General features: G+C 38.6%; 1 protein-coding gene across 1 annotated transcript in view; it reads right to left on the reverse strand.

Annotated features, from left to right (window-relative positions):
* ROS1 (ROS proto-oncogene 1, receptor tyrosine kinase) overlaps positions 1 to 18793 on the reverse strand; it is a 104040-nt gene that overhangs the window by 43373 nt on the left and 41874 nt on the right. The window contains exons 17-27 of the mRNA XM_029945461.1: positions 17702 to 17802; positions 15730 to 15944; positions 14753 to 14913; positions 13782 to 13926; positions 11294 to 11556; positions 8961 to 9024; positions 8444 to 8646; positions 6696 to 6901; positions 5536 to 5822; positions 2328 to 2504; positions 567 to 769 (exon numbers count right to left, since the gene is read on the reverse strand). Coding sequence (XP_029801321.1) covers positions 567 to 769; positions 2328 to 2504; positions 5536 to 5822; positions 6696 to 6901; positions 8444 to 8646; positions 8961 to 9024; positions 11294 to 11556; positions 13782 to 13926; positions 14753 to 14913; positions 15730 to 15944; positions 17702 to 17802 — 2025 coding nt within the window. The remainder of the gene's footprint in view (positions 1 to 566; positions 770 to 2327; positions 2505 to 5535; positions 5823 to 6695; positions 6902 to 8443; positions 8647 to 8960; positions 9025 to 11293; positions 11557 to 13781; positions 13927 to 14752; positions 14914 to 15729; positions 15945 to 17701; positions 17803 to 18793) is intronic.

An 18793-nucleotide genomic window follows, 5' to 3' on the forward strand; every position in this document is an offset into this window, starting at 1 on the left:
GCTAGGGATTTACCCAAGGGATACAGATGTGCTGATGCATAGGAGCACATATACCCCAATGTTCATAGCAGCAATGTCAACAATAGCCAAAACATGGAAAAAGCCTAAATGTCCATCACCTGATGAGTGGATCAAGAAGATGTGATATATATATACAATGGAGTACTACATTGCAATGAGAAAGAATGAAATCTGGCCATTTGTAGGAAAGTGGATGGACCTCGAGGGTGTCATGCTAAATGAAATAAGTCAGGCAGAGAAGGACAGATACCATATGTTTGCACTCATAGGTCTAACAGGAGAACAGGAGAAACCTAATGGAGGACCAGGGGGAGGGGAAGAGGGAAAGAGAGTTGGGGAGAGAGAGGGACTCAAAACCTGAGAGACTATTGAATACTGAAAAGGAACCCGGGGTTGGAGGGGGAGTGGGGGGAAGAGGTGGTGGTGACAGAGAGCACTTGTGGGGAAGAGCACTGGGTGTTGTATGGAAACCAATTTGACAATAAACTATTAAAAAAAAAACAGGTATCTTGTGAAGAGACAAAGACCACCAGCTCCAATCTTACCAGCATTTTATATTTCGGCTCAGAGATGTTTTGCCCACCATCAACTTCTTTGTAATAAACCAGGTATGTTGGAGTAGGGCAGGTGATGCTGTGCCAGGTGAGCTTTGTCCTGGCAGGTGGCAATCTGATTGTGAGGCTGCTGTTAGTGGTGTTAAGTATGGTTGGCTCTGCGATATCTGAAGCTAGACACAGTAATGTTTTATCTAAAATAATAAGAAAAGATTAAAAATATACACATAGATGTTTGAAAAAGGAACAGCAGAATTATTTAACATCAAGGGTAATACCATCTTTTTTGTATATTTGACGTGCTGGAAATGTTACTCAGGAAAGGAAGACAGGAGTTTTTTTCCATACATTTTGAAGTTGGTAAATGCCTCCGAAAAAAAGGGAGCAAGGTAACTGACTATTGCCTAAAATTTTCAGCAGGGGGAGCTAAAGTACATTGAATAATGTACATAGATGATAGTAAAATCAAGTTGAGTCTTTTTTTACTTTGAAGAAAGTAGTGACAGCATAATAGTAATCATATTTGGGGGAGGGGGCACCTGGGTGACTCGGTTAAGCGTCCAACTTCAGCTCAGGTTATGATCTTGCCGTTATGGGTTTGAGCCGCACAGCAAAATCCTGCTGACAGCTCAGAGCCTGGAGCCTGCTCTGGAGACTCCCTCTCTATCTGCCCCACCCCTGCTAATGCTTTGTGTGTCCTACTCAAAAATAAATAAACGTTAAAAAAATTAATATTAATTCCAGTTACAAAAACTCATGCTAGCTTTAGGACTTTTACTTTTAAGAATGTGCATGTATGTGCGTGTGTTCAATTTCAAACAGACTTTTCATGGACTTACTAAATCTCCTAAATTTCTCAAAGTGAAAAATGAATTACGTTACCAAAATAGGCACATGACTGTTTATAAATTCACTTTTTCATATTTTATAACTGAACACACTTAAGCAGAGAGAGTTTGTTTCGACTATTTCTGCCCCTCTCTGGGGGTTATTATACTTAATTTACAATGATATTGCCACCTTAATTAAAAATGGCTTGAGAAAAAACTATAAACCTGAATTCCACCTGAGAGTGTATGTAATGTTTTTCATTTTGGATGGCTGGTTCTTAGATTTCAAACTTGTTTTATTAGTATTATGACTCTCAGTAGGAAATATATAGCTAGTTATACCAGGGTACCATCCATTCGTTCCTAAAAATCATTGCATTATGCAAAATTGTACAATAAGACCTACAGGGCTTATGAGGGAGATAGAGTTAGAGGCACAACACTAAAAAACTTCATGAGTGACAAATTTTTAAAAAGATAGGAACTTAATAAAAATGACAGCACACATGTATGCATGATAAATGGTTGACATACTTAATACTGCAATAAACAAAGCACTTTACCTTGAAAAAGACTTGAAGTTTTATGCAGTGCTTTTTGACACAACTGGGATTTCTCAAACATTATCAGAGGAGAAAAGAGAGAAATTATGGGAATGCAAAGAGAAAAGAAGACAGACAGAATGAGTAGACAAGGTTCCCTGTGTCTAAAACTGCCTAGGACAACCCAAGCCACATATGCACGCGGAGATCAACTGTGACCCAGAGCAAACAGGAACCGCCGCGTGCATGCATCTTAACGGTTTGCAGCAACACTGGGCACCACGAAGGGCCGGCTGGGGTAGCCTGGAGAGGGAGACATTCCGACACCTTTCTGCCCCCCAGCTGGGAGAACATGCAGATTAAGAGTGTGATTTTATTACCTGGAAAAGGCTGCAGAACTGAACTGTAAGCCAGGATCCGCTGGCTCCCTCGGGCCTCCACCTGGGAGAGGATGGCCCCATTGCTTTTCTTTGCTTGATAAATCTGTGTGCTATCTTTTGCCGAGGAGATCCAGTAGAGAAATTCCCCATCCACGGTTAAGCTTTCAAGTGTTTTTCCTGCTCATGAGACACGTAAAATAAGGAACATAAGGAGCAAAACACATAATTCATGTTTTCTACTCCAAGCAATCTGTGAAATCTGTTTTCTGTATTGTAATTACTAATTTTTAATCTTTCTATCATTTCAATAAGAAAAAAAATACCACTTTTATTTTATGTCGTTAGGTTAGGGATTTTATAGATATTTTCTCATTTTAGTTCCATACCAAGCCAATAATGTGAATACTATTATGATCGGCCTCATTTTGTAGAAGTGTAAACTTAGGCTTTAAGGAGTGAAATAATCTCCTCAAGACCACAAAGTTAGTAAAGAGCAGAGCCAAGATTTTCAACTTAATCTATGTGACTTCACATCAAACAACGCTTATTGAAAGGGAGCTGTTAGATGATAGGCCCAGGGCTCAGTTTCTTGCTCAGTATTTTTTATCTGTAAATGGAATAAATACAGAGTAAATACACTTATCAATTTTGTAGATAATACATGATTCTTACTGACACTAGTATGTTCAATCACTAACTTAAAATTTGAAAATATCACAACAAAATCAGGAAATTGATTGAAATTTAATAGGAATAAATGTGACATCCTAAATTCAAGTTTAAGATCAAGTCTATAAATAGCAAATGAAAGAAGCCTGGCATAATAATAGTTAACATGAAAAAGACCATGGGTTTTTCAAATGGCAGGTAACCAAAAGACTTAATGCCACTTTTAGCTTCAATAAAAGAAGACAGGGGAAGTCAGAGCCCCCCCCCCCCCGCACTAAGCCCAACACAATGAGAGTACAGGGTGTCATTATGGGGGTAACATTTAAGATGATAGAAGCAGCTAGGAGAAAATCACAGGAGGGTTACTAGGGCAAAGAACAATCTAGAAGTCACATTGCATGAGGAGTAGTTACAAATACATGAATTTTTCCTTCAATGGAAGTACTCAGAAGGAGCAATGACAGAAAGTCCCAACGCAATTTGAATGGCTATTATGTAGAAAGTGATTTATTCTTTACAAAATTAGAGGTCAGAACTCAAATCAATGAATGGGAGAAATGAGGAGAAAATTTTGGCTAACTATAAGAAAAAAATCTAATATTTAGAATTTTTCAAAAAAAAAACCTTCCTTATAAAGACATCATTGTTTTATAAACAGGTGTTCAAGCAAGGGTGTTTTTGTAGAGAGGATTTCTTCCAATATCTTGCCAGCTAAAATATCTCTAAAGTCATTCAAATTTACTAATTTTAGGGTTATAAAGTTCAACTATGGATTCCTGAAAAACTAACCAGTTCTATACCTATAAGACAATGGCCTACTAGATAAATCTCGTGTATCAGATGATAAAGAAAATTTATTCTGACACTTGTTTAAATGGTAAGGAAGACTTTAGTTAAGACTGTTGCAATATTGCAATAGGAGGGAGACATGTGCCCAACTTCACATACAACAAAGAAAGTTGGGGATTCAGAGCCAACAAGCAAAGTGAGGGGGTCAGTGGATAAAAAATTACTAAGAGACGACATCAAGGGCATGGAGATTCTTGCTAACCTGGTTTCCTATGATTTTTGCTAAAGGCAAGCCAAGAACATCAAGTGTTGGGGATGAAGAACTTGATCAGATACCAGTTAGGGATTATCCCTAAACTGATTTAGCAAGATTCTTGTTAAAACTAGAATCAACAGGGGCACCTGGGTGGCTCAGTCGGTTAAGCCTCCAGCTTCGGCTCAGGTTGGATCTCGCGTTTGTGGGTTCGAGCCCCGCATCAGGCTCTGTGCTGACAGCTAGCTCAGAGCCTGAAGCCTGCTTCCGGTTCTGTGTCTCCTACGCTCTCTGCCCCTCCCCCTCTCATGCTCTGTCTCTCTCTGTATCAAAAATAAATAAAACATAAAAAAAAACAAAACTAGAATCAACAACAACAGATAAGGAAGACTGAGGTCAAGGCCTAGTTGAGAAAATGGCTCAGAGGAGCCTAATTAACGTTTAATCAAAGAAGGAGTCATTGTCACAGATTCAACAGAAACAAGTAATTTTCCTAATATGAGAAGTTCAAAATATTATCTCTAGTCTTAAGCTCATTGAAAGTATGTTGGAAAAGGCATTCGTGCAGTTATAATACACACACACACACACACACACACACGCATCTGCAATTTCAAAACTTTATTATAAACATCAGCAATGTCCAAAAACACTTTTGATGATGGAAATATTTTATGTTTCTGCTGCCCAATATAGTAACAATTAGCCACTTGTGGTTCTGAGCACTTAAAATGTGGCTAGCATGACTGGAGAATTAAAATTTTTAACTTTACTTAATCTTAATAAGATTTGAACTTAAATCACATATAATTAGTTGTTACTACATTGGACAGTGAAGAGTAGGCTCTTAAGAATGTAAGAAGGTATATAGAGTGCTTTTCTTTTCTGTTGCAATTACTCCTGATTAGGAGGCCTCACCAAATCACTTGAGACATTTAAGTATTGGCTCCACAAGCATGTGATGTCAAGTATTGAGCAACTCATGCTGAATGCAGAGTCAATGGGATCATCACAACAGAAGTAAAGTAGGGTGCTGTTAGTAGAATCATAGATGCTGTAGTTAGACCCACTTTCCAACCCCAGATCCTCTACTAACTGTAGCCTTTTGGACAAGTACCTTACCTTTCTGGCTCTCAGTTTTCTCATCTGTAAAATAAGCATGCTAGTATTTATTTTATCAAGGTGTTTTGAAGATTAAATGAGATAATATGTTTGGCATCTTAGAATATATAAACTCAATAAATTAGAGCTCTATTTTTAATATAAAAATAAAAACAACAACAATGAAACCAATGATCCAGAAAATTTTGTGAATGTCTGTGCACAATTTGCCTGGAAACAACTTGACTTGAATTCTATGGTAACATTTGGCATGGCCCAGAGCAAATAACCATGTGTGTATTCTTTTGATTATAGGTGGAATGCACAGCCATTTTAACTGGACAGGAAAGGCCACCATTACTAATGAGTATCTATGTACACACACAGATGTCTTACCAAGCAAAGTAGGTGCCATGATAACTTGCCAACACCGACATCCTTCCAGATCCATGGCCCATATCTCTTGACCTTTGACAAAGTATATCTGTGATTTCTCTAGGTCAGAAGTGTCAATAGTCATGACTCCACTAAACTCGAATTGAGTAACACTGCAAAAACACTGTTTCCTTCCATTTAAATGGTTTGTGGCTGTGGGTGGAAGAATGTGACTCAAGGTCTGGTTGATAATACTGTAGTAGAACATCTGAGGGCCAAAATTGGAAACTTCTGTCCAATACAGGCGACTATGGGGGAAAAAAGACCCTTAGTGAGTAAAACATATTACTGCAAATGTTAGTTTCCAATGAATATTAATCTTTCCTAATGATTGGAGAAACAAATATAGCCTTTGAAGAGAATATGCCCACGTGTCCAATAACCTTCTGAGATGGAGGGAGCCAAAAGCAATCTAGTTTGTACCACTTTCCCATGATTTCTCAATAAATGTGCTTACAAGTAAAGCTTTGGACTAAAATGGCCTGAAGGTGATGTATGAATGGTTCATTAATGGCTGTAAACATGAAATGCATTTGCCTACTTTTCATCAACACCCATCTCTATTCCCCTCCTCTCAAGTTTCTTTCTGCTTCTTAATATTGGCTAACAATCTAGTTTAAAAATAGAATAACCATGCTATGACACAAACAAAATACATCTTTCAGCATGAAAAAATGCTATCAGCTGCTGAATGGAGGCCTTAAAACTCATCTTACAAGGACATTAATTAAAGAAGGATGAGCCCAGCATAGTGTTAGCAGTGCATGACATGCTGCCTGTCTCTCTCCACTCATCTCCTGCCACTGTCTCAGTCCCTTCTCGTCCTTATCATATTAGGATATTAGGAAATCCACTGGTATAAAAATCTGCTTTGGTTTCTTGTTGGTAATAACCCTAACTTTACGTTAGCCAAATTGTCAGTATGGATTAAATTTGCATAGTTCTGGCTGTGGGCTCATAATTTATGTGTGGAATTACTTACTATAAGTTAATATAGTTAGTGAAGGGCCATAAGCATTTTACTTTTCCATCAATAGCTGCTAATATTAAACCAAAGATTTATATTAAATATGCCTCTATCTCATCACAATAGAAACAGATACTCATCATATTTTACATACCTTAAAAAAGGATATGCAGAAAAAGAGATTATTGTTGAGTTTCTATTGCAAATGTCCAACTTTCTGGGGTATTTCACCTTGTGTTCAAGATCGACATCAAATATTTGTATTCCATTTTGTGACTCTCTTAGCACAAAGTAGAGATGCCTTGAAATCCAGTCAATTGTAATAAGTGTGATATCAAAAATCAGTGCATGTCGGAAAATCTTAACATAGGTAGAAAACACAGCCAAGGAGATAGTGGTCATTTCCCCCCCAAATTTGGTAATCTACCATATTACTTATTCACTGTACTTCTCTGTAATCCAAAACCTCAATAGCTCTGTACTGTGTACCATTATAACATTGGTCCTCTGCTCACATTGTGTTCTTTCTCCTGGTTAGCTTCAACTACCCTGACTTCAACTGTAATTCACAGACCAGGGCTACAAGGGCAATAGCATCCTCCCTCACTGAGTTACTCATTCAAACTGACTACTGAACATCTCCATATGAATGATCCCAGGAAACAGAATTCATTACTCCACCCCCAAAACCTTCTTTTCTCCTACAGATTATATTTTTATGGATTTCCAACATTCATCTGAGCAGCAATCCTGACAAATGTGGTTCATCCTTGACATCTTCCTCTCATGACTACCCATAGTGAATTGGTCCCATTTGAAATCTATCCCAAATTGGTCCTCTCCTTTCTCACCTCACTGCCTCTCATTTCCTGCCTAACATTTCCTGTCTGGCTTTGTATGATAGCCTCCTAAGTGTCTCAGATTTAACCTTCTCTACGTCATCATTCACACCACTAATGGAGAGGTCTTTCTAAAACATAACTTGGCCATGTGAATGACCCAATAAATTTCTTTAATGGCTTGATGTTGGGTTCAGGATTAGCCCTCCACACCTTAGCACAATTGCAGAGGCCTGAATATAATGATTCAGGCTCCTGCCTACTACTTCAGCTTTTTACCTGTCTTTTGTTCACCCTCACTCCCACCTGCATTCCAAGCCTACTCTATTTACAGCCTCCTAGATATGCTATGGCTCTTATGTGTCCTTGTCTTTGCACTTGCTACCCCTTAAGCTTTTCTTACCTTCACCTGGCTCATCTTCTTTGTCCCAAGGTGTCTTTCCACTCAACCACTACCGATCCAACCTGGACTGATCATCCATTTTCTGTGATCCACACACCCCCTGAGCATAGCATGATACTGTCTTCTGTCTGTCTGTTCCACTATGACACCCAGTAAATTCCACCACATGCCAGGCATTGTGCTAAGTGCCTTACATAGGTCATCTCATTTAATCTTCACAGGAACCATATGAAGAGATACCACAAGTTAAATAACTTGCTGATGGTCACAGATCTAGTAAGTGGTTAAGCCAGAATTAAATTCTGAATTTCAGATCCCAAAGCTCAGCCATGAATCATTACACAGTACTGTCTTCCTACTGGTAGACTAATACTAGACTGGGTTTGTTCAAGGACTGTGATTTTTTTTTTTTTTACCTCTATCCCAGGAACTAACACAGTGCCTTAAACCAAATTAAACTATTTGCAAATTAATCCTGAATGACATTTGCCCAAAATCTAATTTCTAATCATTTGTGACTAAATAATTATGCAACATCCATCCTTTCCAACCATTGTAATCTTAATGACTCAACCACTGACCAGTCTATTTAATTACAGGGTAGTGTGATATGTAAATTATCCATGCCCTTCCTTCCAGAATAGTTACATAGTGAAATACCTCAGAGCTGGATCTATTGTGCATGTTCAGAAGGCAGAGAGAGTCTCCTTGAGCATAATACCCCATTCCATTATCAGCTGTGTAGCCCATGGTACTGATATCTCCTCCTGCTGAAAATGTCCATACGATTTGATTTTGATCCATATCTAATAAAACTATCTTGCTGTCAAAAAGAGTTATGAGGTATGGAAATGGGTTGATTTCTGAAAACAAAAAACAAGTAGATAATACATAGAAGAAAAAAAAAACCTTTTGTGTGGCAAAATCCCTTGATTCAATCTCAAGCTATTCTGAAATCCATGGGTCTTCTCTGGGTTCATCTACTGCTTCAGTCTCAATCAATACTGCCAAGTGCCCCTAGCTCAGGTTTGTTTAAGTCTGTTCGGTGATGATAAAAAATGGTTATTTGGCTTTAACTTCAGCTCAGAGACAGTATTCATATCCCTGAGAATGCCAAGGGTCAAAACTGTTTTTAAAATACTAATTGTTTCTCGCACAGGTTATAGTTAATGAATACCTGAGGTTCTAGACTTGACTATGGCAGAAAATGGTCCAGGTCCTTTGGATGTGAAGGCTCGAACCTAAAGAAAGAAAAGGATAAGAAAAATGCATTCAACAGTGTCCTCAATGACAATAATTACTTTCTGAGACTGATAAATTATTGAAGGTTTCATTTCACAAATTTGATATCAATTATGAATAGTTTCTTTTTCTGTCAGGTTTTTATTTAAATTCCAGTTAGTTAACACACAGTGTAATATTAGTTTCCAGGATAGAATTTAGTGATTCATCACTTACAACACCCAGTGCTCATCACAAGTGCCCTCTATAATCCCTCTCACCTATCTAGCCCATGCCCCACCCACCTCCCTTCCAGCAACCCTCAGTTTGCTCTCTGTAGTAGAGTCTGTTTCCTGGTTTGCCTTTCTTTTCCTACCCCCATGTTCATCTATTTTGTTTCTAAAATTCCACATATGAGTGAAATTATATGGGTCTTTGCCTTTCTCTGACTAGTTTCAAATAGTTACTTCCCTCTGAGTATCAAGCAATAAATCACTAAGAGGTCAATATTGCCCCACATTCCTGCTGGTGGTGTGCTTTTTATCATTGCTGTTGTTGTCTGGGAGAGTACAAAGTATTGACATGAATCTCCACTGAAAAAGATTTGAATTTCTGAAAAAGGTTTTTAGCTACTTCCAAGGTTAAATTATACAGAACATTTAGCAGAACAAAACTATGCATATTATGGTAAACTTCCACATACTGTGAAATAAACTTCTAGAAGCTTTAAATAAACAAGTTTACTGTACCTTTTTTTAAAAAGGAGATTTATAAAAGAAAAATAATAAATAAAACTTTTAAAAACCATTTGAATATTAATTATTCATTTCAAACCACTTTTACATACATTATCTCTTTTGGTCTCACAATTAAGAGCAGAAATTAGACAAAATAAGAATTAAGGTAAGTAACTCATCCACAATGGCATATGCAGAAACTGGCATAAAAACCAAGTCCTCTGGGGTTTGTATACTTGTATACCATGCCACTCTGCATCCTAGTACCAAAGCTTTTTAAAAACAGCTTTTATCAGATGTCTTCCATTTCCATTTCTGAACCTTGCATCTGTACAATAGCTTATAAAGGAAATTGACACCTATAATGGTGGACCCAAAAGGTAGATCCTCAAGCGCCCTCAGTCAACTAAGTATTAGATTATTTTTATTATACTTCTACTGTTAAATATATTTTACCATTTTATGCATACTACTATCTGTATGTGGGGTGTGTGTGTGTGAATCATGATAGTACATACATATACCAAGATGTCTTCACTTTTGCGCAAGACCATGTTAAGTGAAACTCATGCGTATCCATGCATATCGCCTTGCACAATCCTGTGAGACTGAGATCTGAAACTATATGTACATTTAGACACATACACTTAACCAGAATATTTATTTAACCAGAACACACATGATTCTTAACAAATAAGAGTGTGTATTTTAACTTTTATGTACAACTTCTTTGAATCGTATATGCAGAACGAACATATTAACAAAATAACTATTAAATTAGAATTTTACAAGGACAAAACAGATCCTTACGAAACTCAAATCTCTAAAACACTCCCCAAAGCATTATGTTGCCCAAAAAGAAATGGAAATTAATTTTAAATATGTACAACATTGTCACCAACTTGGTATTTAATGAAGATAAGAAACTCATCAAGCCATCTACCACAAGCAGAAAACTATTTCATATTAAAGTTAAATGTCCAAATGGGGTGGCAGTAGCTTTTTATTCTTGATTCCTATTCTCTCACTTTCTTGTCTATCAGCTGCCAGACAGTAAGTCTGAGATGTTAACTACCTAGATCCTTGGTTTTTATTTCCAGCGGTAGCTCCAAGTTGGGGCATCCAGAGGATTCACAACAGTGACGTGATCTGGGGGAAAGGACTCTAGAGGCTGGACTACAACACACCAGTTCCTAGCCATGCAGCTTCAGCAATTCACTGATACACCCAGGGACACACAGCATTTTCTTCACAGACAGTAAGAGGAGCAAATGAGATAAGAAATATAAAACCATCTACCAAGGTACATGGCGTATAGTGATCACGGGAAAAAATAATGGTTTGTTCTTAATCTGAAAGCAAGAAAGTTGTCAACCTGTCCTTTACCCTAGCTGTCCCCTCTGCCCTCTGTATCCTTGCAGCCCACTTGACTTCTGTGACCATACTGGATCTCAAATTATTGACAGAGTGGCAGAATTCTTAACCTACTCCTTTAATCAGCCTTCTGTTTGAACCACTTGAGACCCTTATATCCCTGTTTTCACTCTTATACCTGGAAGGCAACAGTGTACCCAGGACTCATGCCTTCAAGCTGAAAAGACATCTCTGAGGGGGTTGCATTGACAGCCATCCAGTCTTCGAATGTTTTATTTGTGTCTCTCTGGTTGGATATTTGATAGAACATTTCAAATCTTGTTAACACACCATTTTCATGCTTAGGCTTATTCCATCTAAATTCCACCACAACTTCATCCTGGGTATGGTATTTTCCTCTTGGTAATATAAATATCCTGGGATTCTGGGGTGCTGATGGAACTAAAAAGCAGAGACACAAATAGAAAAATATATAAGGTTGACTTTTTATCATTCATGATGAGGGGATGGAGAAACTTGGTAATAAATACTTCTCATTCCAGAAACTGAGTATATCTAATTCTTAAAGATCTTCAGGATCTTCAGGAGAGAAGATTCCATAGATTTCTTCAGGAACCTATCCTGATATTTTAGCAAATCTTTCTTATCTTCAACCCAAATCCCTCTTACCACTACTTATGCACATCTTTCTCATCTGTGCCCTGTATAGATGGAAGGTGGCAGGTTCTCCTTATAAAATACAATATTTACTCTCTTCCTGACACAGTGGTTTAGCTGGTGGTAGAAATGGCAGTTTGGGGAAGAAAGGCAGTAACTCAACCTGGCCTTTAGCCAGTTCAGGATATAGAATCCAGCATGTCACAGATCCAGGCCCTCTCACCTTGAACCCTTCCAGGCAGCAGGGAGCACCCCAAGAGTATGGTTTGGAGGCTACCATTTATCCTAGAGCCAAACCAAGCAATTCAGGGTCTCCCAGCCATTCAGTTAATTTATTTCCCTCTTAATGAAGAGAAATTCCTCTCCCTGATGTCTATGTCATTTCATGCAAGACGCCTGTCTTTCTTCTTTGTACTCCTCTACACGGTCCCTTTCCACTCTTTACTCCAATCACATCACTTCTCAGTGTTCAACACTCCCATCATCATCCAATCTCCAGGCCTTCTGAACACTGTGCTCACATGGGGTATCTTTTCTTCGACCATTCCTAAGAGCCCAGCTAGAATTCCCCCTCCCGAAAGACCTTCCGTGGGCATTCCAGTCTGTGATCATTGTCTTCTGAGAATGCTGGGGCTGCCTGACAGAGGTGAAGCATTCTGTCTTGTCTACTGACTCTATGCCACTGAAGCTCAGTTCTTACTGTCTCATTTCTATTATCGTTGGGAGCCTGTGTTTATCCCTCTTCTGTTTTATGAGCTCCATCAGAGAAAGCATCTTTCCTTATTTCTTGTTAAAGCCCCTCAACTCTAGTAGAGGGCTGGCACACAGTAAGTGCTTAATAAATATTTGTCAACTTGAATAATTCCCCGACTATGTTGTAAATTTGCCTGAAGGCAAAGGCCAAATCTTTTCATTTTTTTATTGTCCCCCAAAATCCAGCAGAGTGCTAATGGCCCCCAGGACATTCCTGACAGGTGCAGGCGAAACCATTTCCAGGGAAGAATCCTACCAAAGCTGACATCCAAGACAATCTCAAAGAGAGCATACCTGGATCCAAATGCTAAGTGCTCCAGGACCTGCCCAGGCTCTACTATGTTCCTGTTACGAGACTCGTGGATAAATACTGTTGAAAAAGTCTTAACGTCTTAACAGTAAAAACAAAACAAAACAAAGCGAGATGGATATCTATGCTTATTGGGCTCTTTCCACCTGCCAGGTCTTGTGCTAATAAGTTTATATCAAATAAATCAATATGGTACTATCATTTACCAGCATTTGCAGATATGACTGAATGGAGATTTGATAAAAATGATGGTGAAAAGTCTGGATTACATCCCAGCACTGCCACTTACTAGCTGTTTTACATTGGTCAGCCCCTAGGCTTCTGCTTTCTCATTTGCATAATTGAGACAGTAACACCTGTCCTACCATCCAGGGAGCAGTGGGAGGGTCAAATGCAAGGATGAAATGATGTTTCTGACACGTGAAAGGTGTGCAGTAAATGTTTAATAAAGAAGTGATACATATAAATGTGCTTTGTGCAGTTTGTAGGGATAAACATGTAAAGATACGACTAGAATCCTTTTTAAAATATATTCCAAAGAAACCCATTAAATTCAAGCATGAGTTATCCACCTATGGAAACTTCTGAGTTACCATCTGTGAGGACATCTTCAGACACGCCTGCCTCCGATGAAACCGTCTCTGCTATTATATTCCCGTTTTCCTTCTCAAGTGTTTCACAATTCACCTGAAACAGGTTTCTGCATCATGTATATTATTATAGTAAGAGAAACAATCTTTAAGAAATCCTTGAAATATGATTTTGGAATAAATTATGCAGATTTATATTAATGGTGTTATTCTCCTCTCCAAAAGTCATTGAAAAGGTATTGAATCTCAACACATCTACAAAACTGGAAGTTATTTTTAAAAATTATTAGCTATTTATCATAGATCACAGAAAGCGAGGCTCTGCCTTCTTAAAATAGAGATTTCAAACCCTGTACCTGTTTCAGGTGCTCGAAGTGACAGAGATGTTTTGGGGCCCTTTCCCCAGTACGTATAAGGAGTGACAGAAAGATTAAATAAGGCATAGGGCTCTAGCCCTTCCACAGTAAATACAGGCGGAAGCTGTTGCTCACTAGCCAGGAACTAAAATATAAGAACAAAACATTATTTTCTTAGTAAGGGAGTCATAAAATCTTTTACTCCTAATTAACTAAAATCTCCAAACTTTGGTTTACATATAAAGTTAAAACGTGCAATTTTGAAAATACTACTGTTGCTAAGTTCCATATGGTTCCACATAGACCAGCTGAAATGTATCTAACATACCCATTGTTAACATTAACCACAAAACAATCAGAGACTGGCCATAAACAAGGGTTCTCAGGGGCCACCTGGGTGGCTCAGTCGGCAAAGCATCCGACTTTGGCTCAGGTCATGATCTCATAGTTCATGGGTTTGAACCCTGCATCAGGCTCTGTGCTGACAGCTCAGAGTCAGGAGCCTGCTTCAGATTCTGTGTCTCCCTCTCTTTCTGCCCCTCCCCTGCTCATGCTGTGTCTGTGTCTGTGTCTCTCTCTCAAAAAATAAATGAACATTAAAAAAAATTTTTTAAGCGTTCTCAGGAAAAATCTTTTCTTTTTTAAAAATTTTTTATTTGAGAGAAAGAACATGAGTAGGGGTAGGGGGGCAGAAGGAGAGGGAGAATGTTAAGCAGACTCCACGCTCAGCATGGAGCCAAATGAGGGGCTCAGCCCCACGACCCTGGGATCATGACCTGAGCAGAAATCAAGAGTCAAATACTCAACCACTGAGCCACCCAGGTGCCTGCTCAGGAAAGATCTTAACAACCAAATACATTGGAAGCAACAAAGGAGACAGGCTTGGCTAAATGAAGGAAGCACAAATTAATGTGGGCAGGGCTGATGCAGATGGTATTGAGGAATGCAAGTTACTGGCACCAACACTATACCTTAGAATGAGAACTGAAATCCACACTGTAGAAAATGATACCCCAATCCACTGCTGGGGGTGGATTCCACAGTATTTGAAAACTTGAAGCATTGCCCTTGATCCTAAATGAAGACTCTTGAACAGAATCTGGGATAACCTTGGGGGTAACCGAAAAGTTCTCTATGGGATGAAAGAAAGAATAGAGGGGGAAATAATTTAGGATTCTCAAACATCATAGAGAACATGGATAATGAATAGAAACTACTAATAATTACTACCAAAACAAAATTTCCCTTTCCTTTAATATATCCTGGCAATCTTCTTTTTCTGACTGTTCTATACTGCAAATTTGGGTTAACAGTAATTAGCAAGCAAACCAACAGAAACTACTAAAGTCTTTTTCTTTTTAAAGCTTAATTCTTTTTTAAAAGTCTGTTATTTATTTTTGAGAACCAGAGAGAGACAGCATGAGCGGGGGAGGGGCAGAGAGAGAAGGTGACACAGAATCCAAGGCAGACGCCAGGCTCTGAACTGTCAGTACAGAGCCTGATGCAGAGCTCAAACCTATGAATTGTTAGATCATGACTAGCCAAAGTCAGACACTTAACCAACAGAGCCATCCAGGTGCCCCTAAAACTTAATTCTTAAGAAAAAAAATTCCAAACGGGCACCTGGGTGACCCAGTCGGTTGGGCATCCTACTTCAGCTCAGGTCATGATCTCATGGTTCATGAGTTCGAGCCCTGCATCAGGCTCTGTGCTGACAGCTCAGATCCTGGAGCCTGCTTCAGATTCTGTGTGTGTGTGTGTGTGTGTGTGTGTGTGTCTGCCCCTCCCCACTTGTGCTCTCTCGCTGGCTCTCTCGCTCTCAAAAATAAATAAACATTTTTAAATTTTTTGAAAGAAAAGAAAAGGAAAGGAAAAAATCCCAACATAAACACTTATTTAACAAACCATGTTTGGAGGAGACAGGGTAAGCAAGAATAATATACTATACCTGGCAGAGGCTTGAGGGATGTCTGAATAATTGTGAACTGATTAAATTTGGCTGGTTCCGAAACAGAGACACTGGTTCTCTGACCTATTTCCTGAGCTGTGATAATCCTAAAGCCATTGATCCAGAAGAGCCGACCACTATAGTACATCAGTGTATTCTGGGATATTTCAGAAGTGCTCCAGGCTGCAAATTCTGTGATGTTAGTATCTCCGGCGCTGCTAAAATATGGCACCAATTAGCCTGTTGGAAGGGCTGGTACACTCAATTACTGGAAAGAACGCATGTTTGTGAGAGCGTGTTTGTGGGTGCAAAAACAAAAAGATAATAATTATTTTTATTTTTTTTCTGTATTAAGTTGATTTTTTAGGATTTTCTTAAAGTATACCTAATGCAAGTTTTCTAGGACTTTTCTAATTAATGGGATATTGCAATGGCAAGAGTATTACACAGATTTTAAGAAATACTTGTGATTTTTGGTGATACCCTACATCAGAGGCGCAGCCTCCTGACCGGTTTCTCCAGAGGGGACCGTGCCTCCTTCCTATACTTGGTTAATCATGTTATTAATTGGCCATCCATTATTCTCTCCTGTTTGGTCCTTCAATATATACTATTCATAACTGCTGCTTCAACGATACATATTAACTTCATTAGCTCATTCAAAAAGCTTCTTTTCAGACTGGGGAATTGAAGTTAACAGACATTATTTACATCAATGTTATGGTTTTCTCTCAGTGACAGAATTTTACAAAGATTTTCACTTTAAAAATCTGCTTGGTATTTTCTAAAAATTAATCTAGTTGCCTTGTACTCAGTAAATAAAAACTACCTCAATCATTTCAGCCTTTTGAAGTGGTAGTTTGACTTTGAAAGATTTCTCGACATCTTTTTAGAGTGTTGACATTTCCCTCTTTAGAAAAGCAGAAAGAATGGCATTTAAAATCAAAATAAATAAGTTTTGATTTGAGAATTTCACAATATCTCCTTGACAAAACTGTAACTACCTTAGAGTACCAAAACCGGAAGTTGAGAACCTTATAAAGAGGTATACTCCCTAGGACGATTCCTTTTTCTAGTAAAATACTCTATTCATACCTACGCAGTTCTGAGGACAGCATCTGATTTGCCTTGTGGACTTTGACTCGCTTGTCTAATTTTATACCTTGTTATTTCCATTTCTCATTAGAACTTTCCAGCAACCTTGTGAAATATATAAAACCAAATTCCAAATGGAGGGAAGCTCACTAAATAGGATGCACTTGGGCTGAAGAGACTGGCCCTTCTGGACCACCCACAGAGCTACTGAAGCCTGTATCCTGTGAATGCGCCTGTGTTAATTTTGCCCAGCTTGTTGTTTGTTTCAGCATTTCCAAAAGTGTTCCCAGGACAGAGGGTTTCCCTGCAAGGTGTGACTTTAGCTGCCCCTGGCTTGGATGGCCCCTCATTTCAGCTGAAGAGTCCTCCCCTATAAAAATCTCATGGGCTAACCAGGAAATTCTTGACCTCCAATGTTCACGGCACTTCAGCAAAACCTACACAATTTCAAGAGGTCAGTATGGGGCTTCCTCCCATCTGTAATTTCAAACCCTTCAGTCTTCAGCAACAAGTAAAGCTGGATTTAAAGCAAAGCTCAACAACAAAAAGTTTTAGAAAGACAAACTCTTCCATAAAGTGTGAAATATGTATAGAGGTCAGCCAAGGTTACTGTGCTGAGGGTTCATTCACTCACTCATTCATTCAACAAATGTTTTGTGCCTCTTTCTGGGTTAGCCACCAGGAATACAGTGGTAAATAAGACAAATACAATCTCGTCCTTCATAGAATGAATACACAGGCTAGCAGAAAGGGCAATGTGGAAAAAGATGAACAAACACTACACTGATCAATGGCACTGTAAAAGGAAAGGTAGAGCGGATTCCTTAGCAAAGAGATCAGAAAAAGTCTGGTCATGTTATCAAGAGATATTACTTACCTCCGCCCTCGAAGAACAGCTGTGTACAGGTTAATGCATTGACTATCTTGAACCAACCAGTACAGGAGCCCATCACTAAGGTCTAAAGTTAGAGCAACTACCTAAATAAGATAAGAAAATGAATCAAATACATGTTTGGAGGATACTTTTGTGAATAAGTCACACTTAAACTATAGATTTCTCTTTAATGTCCTCTTTGGAATAATAAACTCAGTAATTTTTACCTTTCACTGAAAAGAAAAATTATGTGAGCTGCCTATTCTTAAGTAATTTGGATATAAACACAGGTTTCCTAAAAATCCTCAGAAGGCAGAGACTTCACAAACTTAGCTCCGGTGGTTCTCAGAGTATGATTCTTGGACTAGCAGCATCAGCAGCACCTGCAAAGTTATTAGAAATTTTCAACCACACTCAAGGTCCTACTGAATCAGGAACTTTGAGCCCCTGTGTTAAGCCTTGCCTACAGCTAGCCGTAACTTTGAACTCAGGCCAATAAGCTAACAAATTTCATTGCTGTTTACATCTCTTGTTCTCAAACATTGATGCACTTTAGAATCACCTGCTGAGTTCTTCAAAACCCTCAATTCCCAGAGTGCATCCTATTACATGATAATCTTTGGAGATGGAACCCAGTTTCTAGTATGTTTTCAAATTCCCCAGAAAATGTTAATGTGCCACCAAACTTGAGAACCAATGTTTTAAGCCATTTAATATTTTATTTTCTGTTCATTACAACCAAAACGTCCTGACGCATTTTAAAAATATAACACACATAGAGTTTTGTGTGCTATAATTGAATAGAGTCATGTATATATAAAGTTCTATGTCAAGCTAACATCTGAAAACCACTCCTTACTAATATTTCTTTGTCTTCTTGTTATAATCCATGACTTAATTCTATGTCCCGTTATCTATGTAAGGCCCGAGGAAAGACTGCTTCTCCTATGAAATAGACTGCATGAGACAGAAGTTACACAATCCAAGGGAACATTTTTGCCTTCTTTGCCTTGGTAGTATTTTTCAAATAAGCTGAGATGGCCAGGTGTATGGCCTCAAAGTGGTGGGGTCTTTCTATAGCAGACCTTGAGGCTA

Source organism: Suricata suricatta, chromosome 7 (assembly GCF_006229205.1).
Source record: "Suricata suricatta isolate VVHF042 chromosome 7, meerkat_22Aug2017_6uvM2_HiC, whole genome shotgun sequence".
Lineage (NCBI taxonomy): Eukaryota > Metazoa > Chordata > Mammalia > Carnivora > Herpestidae > Suricata > Suricata suricatta.